Source organism: Panthera leo, chromosome A2 (genome assembly GCF_018350215.1).
Source record: "Panthera leo isolate Ple1 chromosome A2, P.leo_Ple1_pat1.1, whole genome shotgun sequence".
Classification (NCBI taxonomy): domain Eukaryota; kingdom Metazoa; phylum Chordata; class Mammalia; order Carnivora; family Felidae; genus Panthera; species Panthera leo.
This window is the reverse complement of record NC_056680.1, coordinates 144,642,872-144,660,067: the sequence shown is the minus strand read 5'-3', so window position 1 is coordinate 144,660,067 and position 17,196 is coordinate 144,642,872. Positions and strand designations below refer to the sequence as shown.

Below are 17,196 nucleotides of genomic sequence, written 5' to 3'. Positions count from 1 at the left end.
TTTCATCTCACCCAGGAGCCTCTGCTGTTGTACATGACCATTTTTCTTTACAGATGTACCTTTGTTTAAGGTATAAGTAATTATTGCCCAGAGGCTATTTGTCATAGGTATGCAAAAGCTATGCTCATATTCCTTCTGAGTGGTTGAATTTTTCTTAGACATCCTTTTGAATTTCATTCATCTAGAATGTCACTTGTTGAGTTGCTACCTTGGCAGAGTATTCTTCTCTTTCAATAAGAAGTCTTTGTTCTTTTATGTACTGGATCATTTGCTGCCTTTTTCTTCCTCAGACTAAGTACTGGACCTCAGGAAAAAATGTTGGATTGTTTCATAAGCTTGTTTTTTTTTTTTTCCCCCCTTTAAATGTTTGTTTATTTTGACGGGGGGAGAGAGTGCACACGAGAAGGGGAGAGGCAGAGAGCTGGGGAGACAGAGAATCTCAAGCAGGCTCTGCACTGCCGGCACAGAGCCTGACGTGGGGCTCAAGCCCATGAACTGTGAGATCGTGTGCTGAGCTGAAAGAAAAATCAGATGCATAACCGATTGAGCCACCCAGGTGCCCCGCCCCCCCTTCATAAGCTTTTGAGAAACAGCTACAGCAGCTAAGTTCTTCTACACTGTTAGAACTTTTCTTATGGAAAATTTCAAACATAAAAGAACAATGTGGTGACTGCTCCCCCCTCCAGGCACCCATCATTCAGATTCAGTAATTCCTACCTCAAGGCTTCCGCCATTTCTTCTGTACCCCTTTCCTAACTTTGCCCATACTGGGTTATTTTAAGGCAAATTCTAGACATCATATAGCTTAGTTCGTAAATATTTCAGTGTACATCCCTAAAGGAGGATTCTCTATAAACATAACCCAATATTATTTTTGTGATATTTTGCACATTAATGGGTTCACAAGACATGCTGTGTTTTTATTAAGAATACCAGGTAGTAAATAAAGGTTGGCAAGTTTCTTCAACTTTCAGAATGTGATTAATCTCAAGGAGGGTTCTGGAAATAGACTGGTCTGAACATACATAGAGAAAGCCACACAGATTGCTTCTACTTTCTGTACAGAAGCACATTCTTCACCCCAGTGCCTTACTTCCATGGACACAGCTCAGGGAGGCCACCCTCATTTATTTTATAAGCTCATTATCAGTAAACTTAGGAAACAATGCTGTCTGATTCCTAGGTCTTTGACCTGTTAAGGTCAATCCTGTGGCACAGGCTTTTAGCCCTTGGCTCTCTTTCTGGAAAATTCCAGAACTATATAAAAATCATTTCTAAAATCCCGATAGACACGTTTTGCCAAGAATGTCAGTTATCTCTTGACAGTTTGGCATTAACCTTTAAATATTAGATTGTGTAATCATAATGCCATTCAGGGGAAATAAGGGGGTGGGTGGCTGGCATTTTAAAAGTGAAATGAACTTGGGTTCCTGGGAATGTTAATCATTATTCTACCAAAAATGCTGATAGTACTTAATAGTGAAATGCTAAGTAAGTAAAACGCAGTATTTTGCGAACAGCTTAGATCAGAGGTGAGTAAAATGTGGCTTTATGCGTTTGTTTAACATATTTTTACCAGAACAGTATCTGAAGGTTATTTTCTGCTTTTAAGCTTTGAAACTGAGAAAGTAATGAAGAAACCTTCTAGTGAGCTCCTGCCAGTCTGCTAGCCTGATCAGAAATAGATCATTATTTTTGTCATTGTAACCTGCCTTCTCATTTGCCTTCCTTGCCCTTGACTTTGCAGCAGAGAGGAGAAAGAAACTCGCGGCCTCTACCATAAACACACATGGTAACAGCAGTCAAGTAATTTTATATTTTTTGTGGGCAAGTCAGTCATTCATGGTGATGAAATGGCTTATTTTTAATGCAGTGTTTTTCTTTCAACTAAACTTAAATTCTTTTTTTCCATCTGATTTAGTTGTCTGTACCATTCCAAGGCAGCATAAATTTAGCACAGCTTCTTCGTTTTACCAACTTGGTAGGAGTTTTAAAGGTTTCATTCAGCTTACTTGAGCTTTTCATATGAAATGGACTCTAAGAACTCTAATTCACTAATAATGTGTAACTAAAGACAGACAGAGCCAGTATATCTGACGTGGAAGACCATACCAGGGATTGTGGGAAAGGGGAGGTTTGGAGCATTGATTTCCTAAAAAAAAATTTTTTTTAATGTTTATTTTTAATTTTTGAGAGAGAGAGAGAGCGAGCGCACAGGCAGGGAAGGGGCAGAGAGAGAAGGGTGCAGAGGATCCGAAGTGGGCTATATGCTGACAACAGAGGAGCCCAACACAGGGCTTGAACTCCCCAATCGTGACATCATGACCTGAGCTGAAGTTGGGTGCTCAACCAAGTGAGCCACTCAGGCGTCCCCGGAGCATTGATTTCTAATCTCATTTTAACATGACTCTTTGGAGAGTAGATAAAAGCATGGGCTAACTCTCAAACAGGTCACAAAATGGAAGAAACCCAGATTTATTGCAGCCATGTAAAGGATAGAAATGATCTCAGTTTTCTAGAAAAGCCATCCATGTGGATAACAGAATTTTAACTGATTAAGAGTAATTGCTGTCAGGGCACCTGAGTGGCTCAGTCGATTGAGCGTCCAACTTTGGCTCAGGTCATGATCACACGATTTGTAGGTTCCAGCCCCTCGTCGGGCTCTGTGCTGACAGGTTAGAGCCTGGAGCCTGCTTCTGATTCTGAGTCTCCCTCTCTCTTCGCCCCCCTCCCCCCCCCCCCCATTCTCCCTCTCTCTCTCAAAAATAAATATTTTAATCAGTGCTACTCATAGCAAGTTAGTTCTGGCTAATGAGGAATGCTGCTTCTACAGATTTTTATATTTAAAAAATTAGTTTATGACTTCTTTCGTTAAACTCATTTAAATTTCTGCCTTACTCTATTCTTTCATTATCCTTGTGAATTTATTTGGTTTTGTTTAATGACTGGGATATCTTTCTCTGTACTACTATATTCAGTTGACTACTAGTGGATACCCCAAGCTGAGCAGAAACATACATTGGAAGAGCTCTGGGTGGGGAGAGGGCATCAGTAAACACTAGTGAAATAAGAGAGTTGGACGCCTAAGCATCTGAGCCACCCAGGCGCCCCTAATTTCCGTTTTTAAATTTCACATATTCCAGTAAACATATGTGCACGTTTCAGGTATACTTTGTCTTACTTTCAGTAAACTTTTGGTTAGACAATAGCATATATATATGAAAAATCGTTTTCGTAACTCAGTGATAAATGAAACAGTAATGGTTTAATCAGCACCCCAGAAATCCCCCTCAAACCACTTCCTGGTGCTCACAGTCTCCACTAGGGTAGCTACTATCCTGATGTCTGACACCGTTGATTTATTTAGTCTCTTTGAAATGTGTATGGCTGGAATCATATTGTGTCTACTCTTTGGTATCTGGTTTCTGTCACTGTCATATCTGGGAGACTCATGCACTTAACATGTTGCAATTCATTTTTTGTTGCTGTGCAGTATTCTGTTGGGTGACAACCATAAGTCCTTTTTATTATTGGGGAGTCTCTGGGTCGTAACCTAATTTTTGGATTTGTAAGCAGCACCGTGAGCATCCTTGAACCTGTGTTTTGGTGGTCACGGCTATACCTGACTATTGGGAGGGTGCAGTTGTGGAGCTTTACCACGCCAGCGGTTTTCCAGGATGGTTGAAACTGTGTCACACTCCCACCAGCAGTTTCTGGTTATTTTTTTATAAAATAACTTCATAAAAGGGAAATTTGAATAAAAGATAAATGCATTTTGAGTTTTGGAATATAGTGTTAAATTTACCCTCAGGAATACTAATTTGTATTCCACTGAACACGAGGTTTTCATCAGCTCTTTTATCTTTATCAGTGTATAGTGGAAAAGAGTGGAAAACGTGTGATTTTTAAACTAATGAGTTGAAATTTTTTTAGCTTAATTATGCTCATTCAGTTTTCTTGGCTGTTCTTGTCTTTTCTTTGTCAAGGTGTTTCTCATGTTTCTTACTGCTTTGTAATAACCTTATATATTTTAATTCACATGTTTTGGTCATATGCTATAGGTTTTTTTCCTTCCTAGGTTGTCCTTTGTTTTAATTTTGCCTTTTATGGGGCGCCTGGGTGGCTCAGTCAGTTGAGTCTCATTTTCCCTCAGGTCTTGATCTCTGGGTCATGAGTTCAAGCCCTGCGTTCGGCTCCATGCCGGGCTTGATGCCTGCTTAAAAAAAATGTATACATACCTATTTTTTGTCTTTTACAATACAAACGTTTTACATGTGTGTTTGTGCTTGTATCTGCTAATCTTTTCCTTTCTGGTTTCTGGCTTTGGTGTCATTCTTAGGAAAGCCTTTTTGCCCCAAGATTATTTTTTTATTTTTAAGTGTTTATTTTTGAGAGAGAGCACAAGTGGGGGAGAGGTGGAGAGAGAGGGAGACACAGAATCTGAAGCAGACTCCAGGCTCTGAGCTGTCAGCACAGCTGAAGTCAGATGCTTAACCTACTGAGCCACCCAGGAGCCGCCAAGATTATTTTTTAAAAAGTCTGTTTTCTTCAAGGGCTTTATTGTGTTTAATTTTGTTTATTGTAACTAGGTTTAACTTACAACACAAGGTGCTCTTTTGGCTCGTTTGTTTGTTTTAAGACAATTTAAGCCTGTTGTACGTTTATTTATTACATAAGCATTAGCTTTGGAATATTTTGCCAGGTGTCAGAAGGTGACTAGTCAGGTAGAATTTACCCCAAGCGTCCATGAATGTCTCATTTGACCAAGCGAGAAATGAAGCCCATTTTACAATGTGGATGCTATTTGAGTCCTTTCGGTGTGCATGTTATTAAAATAGTTTTCATTTAGAAAAGAATGAGATCAAAGTAGCATAAACTAAATTGTCTTGTTACATGTCTTTAGCGGAGATTGTTCAAGGCTCTTCAGCAAGGCACTTTCCCAAAAATACACCCAGCCCCTCTGTTTCGTGGCCCGTAGGACCACAAAATAAGAAAGCCAAATATGTAATTTCAAATCTTTTAAAAAGACCATATTTCTTTATATAAGAGAATGTTTTTACATTTCTTTCAGTTCTTTCCCTTTGTATAATAGTACATGTAATTAAAATGTAATTGGCATTGCTGACGGAGAAAGATAAGACCAGTTTATCATAACTGGTGGTTAGGGGTTTAGTTGGTTTTTTTTTTTTTTTTTTTTTAATTTTTTTTTTTTTTTTTAACGTTTATTTATTTTTGAGACAGAGAGAGAGACACAGCATGAACGGGGGAGGGGCAGAGAGAGAGAGGGAGACACAGAATCGGAAGCAGGCTCCAGGCTCTGAGCCATCAGCCCAGAGCCCGACGCGGGGCTCGAACTTGCAGACCGCGAGATCGTGACCTGAGCTGAAGTCGGACGCTTAACCGACTGAGCCACCCAGGCGCCCCGGTTTAGTTGTTGTTTAATTTCATTGTGAGATTTGAGGGCCCTCCAAAGCCCAGCACCTAAAATTCCTGAGTCATTATTTGTTTGGACTACAAAACAGAAACATAAAACAGGTACATATTGAACCAGTAGCTCTCTTTTCTGATTCGGGTTGGTTTGGTTCCTATAGGTGAATATTAGTACCTTAAAGAGGTGAGAGTCTCAGGGACAGGCAAGTTTTTGAGGAAGAGACCACAGAAGTGTTGCTTCTGTGAGGAGAGCCCTGGCATGCATCGGAACCCAGAGGCCAGTCTAAGGGGCAGAGAGATTTGGAAGGGAGAGAAAGCATAGGTGAAAGGAAATACTACAGACAACATTTTTGTTTTTGTTTTTTTAAATTTTTTTGCTGGTCTTTTGCATTTAACAGTACTTGTTAGCAAGGTGGCATCACTAATTATTTGATTATTCTCCAAGCCGGTGGGGGGGGAAGAACGGGTGGGGACTTGGCTTATTAGTAAATCCATAATTTTAGGAGCACAGCATTTATAGTTTAGGAGAATCAGTGCTATGCTGAGTATTTGAATTTGACTAAAGGGAATAATGGAGTTTATGTTAAAGGGTCACTGGGAGTAGGTTGGGGAAGAGAGCTCACAGAGGAGAGAAAAATAAAACTAAGTGCCTGTTTTTCATTTATGTATATACATTATGTACATGCATTATATCCAATATACATTATGTATTGTATATACATATACATTATGTATATACAAAATGCAGTCTTACACATTGTACATATTTGACCCATTCAGTCCTTACAGAAATTCTATGAAGTGGTGTTTCCCGGTTGTCAAAGAGTGAGTTCATGTTATTCTGCATGGGCCCGCAAAACCAGCAAATGGCGGTCCTGGGATTTGAACTCCAGCTTCTGAATCTAAAGCTCATTCCCTTTCTTTTCACAAGAGTATATATTGCCTTCTAAGTGACCAGAATGACTATGTATATTTTATATTGTCAGTTTCATATCAAATGTTGGTAACAGTTTACATAGCATATCTTGGGGATAGCATCTTTAGTTCTAGGTAATATAAAGCCTGTGTACTTTCCTTTACCTTCTGCCTTAGCATTGAGAGTAAGCATGAGGTTACGATCCTGGGAGGACTCAATGAATTTGTAGTGAAGTTTTACGGACCACAAGGAAGTAAGTACACATGTTGATGTGCGCTCTTCTTTTTCTTTTTTCTCTACTCCTTAATAAGTAATGAGAATATCAGTGACAGGTGGTGGCGGGGTAGTATTTGAACAGTAAATTTAATGCAACTGTAGAACCAGTGAGGAAGTCTTGCTTTTATCATAACTCTTTATATGCTTTTCTCTTTTATCTCCATGCGACAGTATTAAACATGAATTGTGAATACTCTTGTTTATTTTTATTTATTTTTTAATGAGTGGCTACTCAGTGGATGGTTTGGGGGAAAGTTTCATGTATTTTTTCTATTTCTGTTTTTGGGTTTGGTTAGGGGTGGTCAACAGGGTAGATTGAAGTAGGAGGCTGTTATTTACCAATTAATTGAATAGTGCTTAATACTTTACAAGATCAGGTAAATGTAGGGGAGAAATGAGTCTTTGCTTATTTTCCAAGTCTAGATCTTTAAAAAATACATATTTTTTAATATTTATTTATTTTTGGTAGAGAGAGGGACCAATCAAGAGCCAGGGAGGGGCAGAGAGAGAGAGAGAGAGAGAGAGAGACAGACAGACAGACACAGAATGTGAAGCAGGCTCCAGACTCTGAGCTGTCAACACAGAGCCTGATGCAGGGCTCGAACCCACGAGCCACGAGATTGTGACCTGAGCCAAAGTCAGACGTTTAGCCAACTGAGCCATCCCAGTGCCCCCAACTCTAGATCTGTTAAAGAAAAGTATTTTAGGGGCACCTGGGTGGCTCAGTCGGTTAAGCGGCCGACTTCGGCTCAGGTCATGATCTCACAGCCCGTGAGTTCGAGCCCCGCGTCGGGCTCTGTGCTGACAGCTCAGAGCCTGGAGCCTGTTTCGGATTCTGTGTCTCCCTCTCTCTGACCCTCCCCCGTTCATGCTCTGTCTCTCTCTGTCTCAAAAACAAATAAACGTTAAAAAAAAAAATTTTTTTTAAAAGAAAAGTATTTTAATCTGAACATATAATAGCTACTAATTATGGGGTCCCTGACTCTTGAAGGAATTAATTTACAAGGTTTTCGAAAGAGATTAGGATTTAATGTTTCACCTTTACTCAGATTTGTTTTTTAATGTGGAAACACACAGTTACAATGTTTAACATTTTTACTTGTATTTCAGCACCATATGAAGGTGGAGTATGGAAAGTTAGAGTGGATCTTCCTGATAAATACCCTTTCAAATCTCCATCTATAGGTATGTAACTACTCAATTTGTCTCATTAGTGAGTTTTGAAATCAAAGAGAAAAAGAGGGGAAAAAAAGCCTACATTTTATGGGAGATAATTCCAGAAATGGTTACTTAACTGAATTTTTCCTTTTTGGGCTTTGGTTAATTAATTAGTGACTTTCTGTGGGACTTCCTAGTGTGACAGAAGATGGTGAAATGAACCCTTTGCATGATTGTAATGATCCTAACTCTAGATTTTTCTGTCAGGGTAAGATTAAATAATCTTAAAGGCCCACTGTCCATTCAGGCTAAGTAGTAAAATAATAAACGTGTTTTAAGTCTCATTTTAATTGCTAGATTATTGGAGTTAATGTTATGTAGTGTCTATTCTAATTCTGTCATTTAAAAATCCTCTTTAGATCCTCCTTTGCTTTTTGTTCACTCCAACTCTGGGTACCTAGCAGTGAAATCACCCTTTTCCGTTCTCTCCACTCCTCATCGTTTTAGCCCCCTGAGCAGCTGAAGAAAGTAGAGTAGGAGCCTCAGTGGGATTGTATAAAGAGGTACTTTTTCTTCACCTTCATCTTCTTTCTGCCCTAACTGGTGATATTATTAACCCGGCACCCCCATTAAGGCACTTAGTGACAATTTAGGCATTTTAGCATCAGACGCTAAAGATGTATATCGGATTGAAGGTTGACACTTTTTTTTTAAGTTATTTATTTTGAGAGAGAGAGAGAGAGAGAGAGAGACAGTATAAGTGGGGGAGGGTCAGAGAGAGAGGGAGAGAGAGAATCCCAAGCAGGCTCCACACTGTTAGCACAGAGCCCAGTGTAGGGCTTGAACTCATGAACCGTGATATCCTGACCTGAGCCGAAATCAAGAGTCAGACGCTTAACTGACTGAGCCACCTGGGTGCCCTGAAGGTTGACGCTTGTAAAAATTTTGAGACTGTGTAATGGTAGTAACTCAGCTAATTTAACCTAGGTTTTAAAATTTTCATTCTAAAGATGATTTTGAAATATTATAAAATACTGACCAATTTTAGGAAAGAAGAAAAAAATAAAATTGGAATCGATTATACATTTTTTGACAGTCACACTGATCCTCATGTTCAGATTGCCAGAGTTCATACATCTTGCTACCGCTATGGGCTCGTTTCTGGAAGTAATGCTAGGTCTCTTGGAGTTTAGATACCACACACCGTACCCACCCTTCAACAAAAGTTTTCTTTCTCCGCCCCCCTCCCCCAAAGAGGTGGACCAGAGACATCCTAAGCTTTATGTTTTGATTCTAGGCCCCCACCTTTCTGTCTAGGATAAGTCATGTGAAAAAGATAGGATCGTTACAGACTAATTTTCATTCAAATGCAGCGGCTTCTCCCGCACCATCTAGCTACTTACTGCTCTCAAGCTTTGTGCCTTAAAAACACTACAGAGCACCTGTAACTCCTTCTTAGCTGGGAACTCTCGGTGTTCGTTTTAAGAATAAATTGGTGATTTCCTTTTAAGGTCTCTGGGCTGATTTTTCTAAACTCAGGGAGGGAGAAGATACTTTATGAATGATTGAATTGGAAATTTCCCTCTTGCTACAAGGGCCTCTGAGGTGTAGGGTTCTCAGATGGTGAAATAGGAAGGGAGCTGTGAGGTGTTGCATTTTTGAGATAATCCCCAAGTATATCTGACTTAATGCCTGTATAGTTGGGGCAGCACCCCTTCCTAGTTCCATCCCAGGGAGATGGAATGTGGTGTTACTCAGTTTGGAAGGGCTTTTCTTTCACGTTGTGGTTGCCTGTCCCCCATTCATCTCTTCTTTTGATACAGGCGTCTGAACTTGTGTGTAGTTGAGTGGTATGATCTTCAAATCTTTACATGTGGAATGTCCACACCATATAAATTCATTCAGATATATTTGATAAGTGTCTGTTTGCTTAAAGACTAAAAGCATGCTGGATACCGTTTTGAGCCCTAAATTCCTAGTTAGAAAGAAAATAGTATTTAACAGGCAACTATAGAAAACAATTACATATCCTGTAGAAATGTAGTTATTTCTCAAACCTTATCTTATTTTTCCAGATAATGTAACTGTTTCATCATAACTTTCAAAGTAAAAATATCTTAACTTGGCCTGGTTTGTTTATTAACTAATGACGCAATAGAAGCCTATGTACTTTCTTAAATTAATGATGTAATATGAAATTGCTTGGGACAAATGACTAGGCTGATTTAACTTCTTCATAATTTTTCCTTTGCCTTGCTGTGCGCTTTTAGAACTTGGTAATGCTTACAGATGTGTACCATCTTCTCTTAGGGAAGTAGGTCTAGTTGAAATATTTGTACAAGCTGTGTTTGTTTCCTCCAAAGGAAGGATTGCATAAGAGAGTTATAATCAGTTGTGTGTGGTCACCCATTTTCAGGTCATCAACAATGTAATTGCTGAATTTGCCTTAAACATTTTGAGAGGTAGTAGCTCATTTAGAATAGCCAAGGTTTCCTTTTTGAGTTGTATAGATAGTTGTAGAAGTATGCAGAAGGGCAAGGAGATGAGATAAACCCAGACTTAAGGTTCTTTTTAAACCCTGCCTCTGTAGTATCTAGGCAGGCATACCCTTATTCCTGAGCCAAATTTTGAGCTCTTAAATATTAAGATATGCAGGATTAAGCATCCTTAATGCTTAGATCCTGGAATGTTAAAAAAAAAAATTATATATATGTTTGGTATTCATTGATTTTTTTGTAAATGTTTATTTTGAGAGAAAGCATGCATGCGTGTGGGTGAGGGGCAGACAGAGAGAGAGAGAGAGAGAGAGAGAGAGAGATTGAGATTGAGAGAGAATCCCAAGCAGGTTCCATGCTGTCAGTGCAGAGCCCGACTGGAGTTCAATCTCACAAACTGTGAGATCATGACCTGAGCTGAAATCAAGAATCTGACGCTCAACTAGCTGAGCCACCCAGGTGCCCCAATTGGTTGATTTATTGACTGATTGATTGATTGTATAAATGCTCCATATTCTTAGTATGAATGTAAGAAGGTCCAGGTGACCAAAAATAAAGAAAAATTAAAAATGTCTCATAATCCTGTCCCTCAATGGATATCATCATTACATCCTGGTATATGTATTTTAAGACAATTTTCTATGCACCTTTAAGTATATATTCAATATAATTTGACATGCTTATCTCTCAGAGTATCCTTTAAATAAATTTTAGAGAGGGGTACCTGGGTGGCTCAGTCGGTTGAGCGTCCAACTTTGGCTCAGGTCATGATCTCACGGTTTGTGAGTTCGAGCCCCGCATGGGGCTCTGTGCTGACAGCTCAGAGCCTGGAGCCTGCTTCGGATTCTGTGTGTCTCTCTTTCTGCTCTCTCCCCACTCATACTCTGTATCTCTCTCAAAAATAAATAAAACATTAAAAAAAAATAAGTTTTAGAGAGTTTTTCAGAAGTTACATGATTGCCTGAGTTATAAGTAAAAATGTTCTTTGAAAACAATTTATATCATTATATAAGTGTTGGTTTTTTTTGAAAATAGCAATAAAGCTATCTCAAATTATCTTTGGAAAGAGAAGGAATATAAACACAATATATATAGAAGGAATATAAGCAGGTTATGAACTGACTTTTTAAATGCCATCATCTTAAGCTGGTCTTTTGGAATTTTATATTCTCTTTGAGTATCATAAGCAATGATATTTATGAAATCATCTTGATGCTTTGAGGCTGGATATAAATTTTTGAGATGGCTAAAGATCATTTAATTTCACAGAATAAGATGATGGAAAAACTGAGTAACATCAATCGGAGTGTAAAATGATATATGATTATGAAATTGGCTTAAGAATTATGATTTTCTTGTGAACTGGCCCTAACAGCACTTTCAAAGAGAATTTATAAAACTCCTAATCAGTTGTAACATCATTGAAGTAAGTATTTGCATAGCTTTCCAGAGAGACTGCTTTGAAATAAATCATATTTGAATTAAAAAAAAAATGTTTAATGTTTTATTTATTTTTGAGAGAGAGGGAGACAGAGTGTCAGCAGGGGAGGGGTAGAGAGAGAGGGAGACACAGAATCCAAAGCAGGCTCAAGGCTCTGAGCTGTCAGCACAGAGCCTCACCCCGGGCTCGAACTCACGGAACGCGAGATCATGGCCTGATCGTAGTTGGACGCATAACCGACTGAGCCACCCAGGCTCAGAATCTTGAAGTTCAGATTTATTTGAAAGTTCAGGCTTTTTGTATTTTTCATTCAGAAACATTCCTAGAATGCTTAGTTGCCAACTATGTAGAGTTAGGAGAGTGTGCTTGATCAGTGGTGTGGGTATCAGGAAAGAGCACTTCTGGCCCTCGTTCTCCTTGACCACGAGACTGATACTCAACTGTTGTTCTTCTAAAAAATGAGATCATGGAATTAAATGAACTCTGCATGTTTGATATTGACCAATATGCTAAATACTCAGGATAGATGCCATTCTACTAGGCAATTAGGAAGATCATGTAAGGCTCTCACTATTTAGAAGGTCAATATAAATAAAATATTGCATAGACTTTAGTGACAACACTTGATTGCTTTTTAGGAGAGGTGTGGGTTAGTGGCTGAGAGAGAGTGTATGGAAGAGATAGGCTTTTACAAGAAAGGTGAGTTTCTTTTTTGAGAATACAGTTTTTACAGAGCTTCAGAGACGTGAAGGTGTGCATAAGGAGTTTAGAACACTGTTTCAAAACCCCAAGCAATCCCCAGTCCATGAAGATTTTGGTTTTTTTTTGCAGAGAAGTTGCTACAGAGAGTATGCCATATTTCTCTAGAATCAGTTTCCAGCATGTGCTCATCTATTAAGAGAATGTTTTTACCAAAGGAAACAGACTTGTAGTTGATGAGGGAGTGAAATAAAAATGAGTGATGCCATTTAAAGAGGGTAAAATAGAGCAGCTTTGAATAAAAATTCAAAAGTAACCAATAAGCGTAGGGTACAAAATGGTTTTATGTCTACTCCAGAGAATGCTTATTAAAAAAGTGAGAGGGGGGCGCCTGGGTGGCTCAGTCGGTTAAGCGTCTGACTTCAGCTCGGGTCACGATCTCGCGGTCCGTGAGTTCGAGCCCCGCGTCGGGCTCTGGGCTGATGGCTCAGAGCCTGGAGCCTGCTTCCGGTTCTGTGTCTCCCTCTCTCTCTGCCCCTCCCCCGTTCATGCTGTGTCTCTCTCTGTCTCAAAAATAAATAAACATTAAAAAAATTAAAAAAAAAAAAAAAGTGAGAGGGGTGCCTGGGTAGCCCAGTTGGTTAAGTGGTCAATCGTCCAAGTCTTGGTTTTAGCTCAGGTCACGATCTCACGGTTGGTTGTGAGAGAGAGCCCCATGTGCTGATAGCACAGAGCCAAGCCCGCCTGGGATTCTCTCTCTCCCTTTCTCTCTACCCCCTCCCCAACTCGTTCTCTTGTTTTTGTTTCTCTCTCTCTCTCTCTCTCAAAATAAACTTAAAATGAGAGATACAGGACTTAACACATTGGCAGGTTAAGCATTGTTGGCAAAGGTATTATGATATAGCCAACTTAGTATATACTAATTGAAGATTTTATATTCTTTGAGTGATTTTACTTAAATTATCCTAAGATTCAGAATTGTGCACTAAAATTAATGTGTAAGTATGCAAATTGCAGTGTTACTTTAAAAACTTTTATTTTAAAAAGTTGGAAGCAATCTAAATGACCCAGTAGATCATAAAGTAGTTAAATTATGGTACATCTTAATGGACAAAATGCTTTAGTCATGACTAATGTTTTAACTCTATCTTTAAAGGAACACACAGGAAAATGGTAATCTTGTATAGCATTAACTCTAATTTTTTCCATGAAATTCCAAGTATGAATGCCAAAATATTGTTACGGTTATCCATGGCTGTAAAAGGGACTAAAAACGTTTTTGGGGGTGCCTGAGTGACTCAGTTGGTTAAGAGGCCAACTCTTGATTTAGACTCACGTCATGATCTCATGGTTTGTGAGTTTGAGCCCCACATTGGGCTCTGCACTGACAGCATGGAACCTGTTTGGGATTTATTCTCTTTCCTTCTCTCTCTGCCCTTCCCCCTCTCATCCTCACTCTCTCTCACTCTCTCAAAAAAAAGAAACTTAAAGGGATTAAAAACATTTTTCTATAACTTCTAAATAATAGTAAGTTCCTTTATACTATATATATAAATTATATATATTATATATAAATTATTTACATATAATATATATAAATTATATATATTATATATAAATTACTTATATATAATATATATATATTTTTTATATAAGTTTTTCTTTATTTATTTTGAGAGAGAACACGCATGTGCGAGTCAGGGAAGGCCAGAGAGAGAATCCCAAGCAGGCTCTGCTCTGTCACTGTGGAGCCCAGCATGGGGCTCAAGCCCATGAACCGTGCCATCATGACCTGAGCTGAAATCAAGAGTTGGATGCATAACCAACTGAGCCACCCAGGCGCCCCTAAAAGTTTATATTTTTAAACATATGGCAAATGCATGTCTTTCAGATGTCCTGTCTGTGTCAATACTTTTTCCTGTCTTTTGTTCTAGAAAGCCATTATATCCTTAGCCAGATTTCTCACCTGGTAGCTTGCTAAGGCCCTACTGGCCCCCAAGTTTCCACCAGTTTCCTTTCTTATTTCCTTTCAATTTTAATTATGTGTGCGTATAAGGGTTACATACCGTTCTCTCTGTTTTTCTGCTTATAATTTAGTTTATTCCATCTTGGGTATTATCTTTACACCTTTACACAAAACTCTCTTTCCCTCCTTTTCTTTCTTTCCCTTTTCTCCCTTTTCTTGGGCTGCTACCTCTAACAATTCTTACCTACTTGTCTTTCCGATCTGACTCTTTCACATGTGTTTCCCCTTGCTCCATTTTTCTCCTATGAATCAAAAAAGATTCCTGTTTCATAACTCATAAATAATAACATTTTTGATAAACTTGAGCCGGCGGGGGGAGGATTATGTCTTCTAATAAAATACAGGCATAAAATGTTAGATTTAAGTCTTTCCACCTCTAAAGGTCTTGAAAATATCATGAAGTCTCCTTCAGGATCTACAGTAGTCTCCATCACACCATAGCTACTTAAACACTAGCATTCAAGAGAAAATGAAGAATTTGGCTTTTATATTTTTAAATGATTACTGGGTAGTATATTAATAAAACTTCATTCTACTAATTTCAGATAGAACTGTAGAGTATTTTAGAGTCTTTTGTAAATAACCTTCAATCAAGAGTCAGACGCTTAACCAACTGAGCCACCCAGGCACCCCATCATTTGTATTAAAAAAATTTTTTTTTCATTTATACTTTTTACAAATAGAACACTGTTTTAACATCCACCTAACAAGTCTAGAAACTAACTTTTGAAACACTACCTATATACATATCCATCTTAACAGTGAGGAAGACTGTCTCACAGGAGCAGGCTGCATGTACTGTGTGTCTGGATTGCAAATTTGATTATGCCAAAGCAGAGTAAGGGAAATGGTTGATTGAGAACAAGATTCTGGAGGGAGTGGTTTAATAATTTGCTTAATGTTGATAGAATGGTCAGGGAAAAAAACCACACTCGTTGTGCAATGGAATTTGATGTCATTGGGCATATAGCAAGAGCTAGCCAAACCCATATCAGTAAATGGAGACAAAAAGGAAAGGTCACGGGCAATTAACAGTAGCTGGAATACTGTATTGAGCTCTACCAGTGGCCTTTACTGCTAGGTCGGGTATCCTCTCAATAGAGCGGTTTAGATCTTCCTATTTCAAGGGAAACTAGATTAGATAACCTGTCAGAGTACTTTCTGAATCTCCCAGTCTACCATAGGTCCTTACTTAGAAGATACTCTGATGATCAGTGCACCTTATTCTTTTTACTTTGCCAGCGATTAAGGAAAGTGATTTAACCTTTTTCATTGTCAGAATACCAGACACCTCTGGCATTGTAAAATTTTATTTCACTATGGCCAGAAATTACATCACAATATTTTTGGAATGGAATTTTATAATAGGGTATGACTAAAATACAGAGTTTAGAATATTTACCATTTCACTGTGTACCTTCCTAGATGGAAACATTGTATAATTACCTCCTGGGAACTAGCGAGGAAGCTAAGGGAGCAGTGTTGTCAGGGGTGGATGAGGATTTGGAGTAGAGTATGTCATTTCTGAAAGGTTTGGGGGTTAGTTATTTAACAGAGGCCTGTTGGGACCACTGCATTTTCACAAACAGAATGAATTCTGAGACCAAGGAAGCAAAATTCCGTCACCTCCTTTCTTCTTGGCTTTCATGACGGTGGTTTTGAATTTGGTTTCTGTCTCAAGAAGATACATAATTGCTACTATGTAGCGATCTATATCTTTTGAATTCCAGTAGAGAGAAACAAGGTTCTAGTAGGAAAGTTTCATAAAAGTTTTTTTTAGATAATGCTATCAGAATGTAAGCCATTGTTAAAAGCTCTCTTTTTACTGCTGTTCTGAAAATGAAATTTTCCAGGGTGGATTTTTTTTTTTTTTTTTTTTTTTTTTTTTTTTTTTTTTTTTTTTTTAAAGAATATGTCTGGCAGCTGAAGCAGAATTTACTTTCTCGGAAAACTGATACATTTTTGTACCATTTTTTTTCTAATCAGCTTCACAAATTTACTAGATACCAAATATGTGCAGGGCATTCATTATTCCAGGTGCCAGAGGAACAGAGGTTGAACAAATTCTTTGAGGAAAAAAGATGAAGCAAAAAATTAAAATGTCTGATAGCTTTATGCAGAGATTGATGTGGTGAAATTGACATATGGATATCTTAGATTAGGTGTTCAGGAAGGGTTTCTCAGACAAAGTAAACTTAAGCTTGAGGTTTTGGGTTTTTTTTTATTTATTTTTTTATTTATTTTTTTATTTATTTATTTTTTTTTTAAAATATTTTTTAAGGTTTATTTATTTTTGAGACAGAGACAGAGCACGAGCGGGGGAGGGGTAGAGAGAGAAGGAGACACAGAATCCAAAGCAGGCTCCGGGCTCTGTCAGCACAGAGCCCGACGCGGGGCTGGAACCCATGAACCATGAGATCATGACCTGAGATGAAGTCGGCCGCTTAACCGACTGAGCCACCCAGGCGCCCCTTGGGGTTTTTTTTAAATGTTTATATTTGAGAGCGTGGAAGCAGGGGAGGGGCAGAGAGAGAGGGAGACACAGAATCTGAAGCAGGCTCCAGGCTCTGAGCTGTCACCACAGAGCCCGACATAGGGCTGGAACCCACGAAGTGCGGGGATCATGACCTGGGCTGAAGTGGTCCACCCAACCGACTGAGCCACCTGGGTGCCCCAAGCTTAAGGTTTAAATGAAAAGGAAAAAACAAAAACAAAAAACCCCAGCCCTGATCCTCCAAGATCAGGGATGAGGGCA

General features: G+C 38.8%; 1 protein-coding gene across 13 annotated transcripts in view; it reads left to right on the top strand.

Moving 5' to 3' along the window:
- Positions 1-17,196, top strand: part of UBE2H (ubiquitin conjugating enzyme E2 H) — a 102,872-nt gene that overhangs the window by 49,493 nt on the left and 36,183 nt on the right. For 5 of the 13 annotated variants that reach the window (XM_042924456.1, XM_042924457.1, XM_042924461.1 and 2 more), the window contains 2 exons: positions 6,523-6,599; positions 7,733-7,807. In XM_042924456.1, coding sequence (XP_042780390.1) covers positions 6,523-6,599; positions 7,733-7,807 — 152 coding nt within the window. Of the gene's footprint in view, positions 1-1,747; positions 1,793-6,522; positions 6,600-7,732; positions 7,808-8,199; positions 8,344-17,196 lie in introns of all 13 variants that reach the window. The other 8 variants (XM_042924450.1, XM_042924434.1, XM_042924424.1 and 5 more) reach the window with 4 other exon arrangements.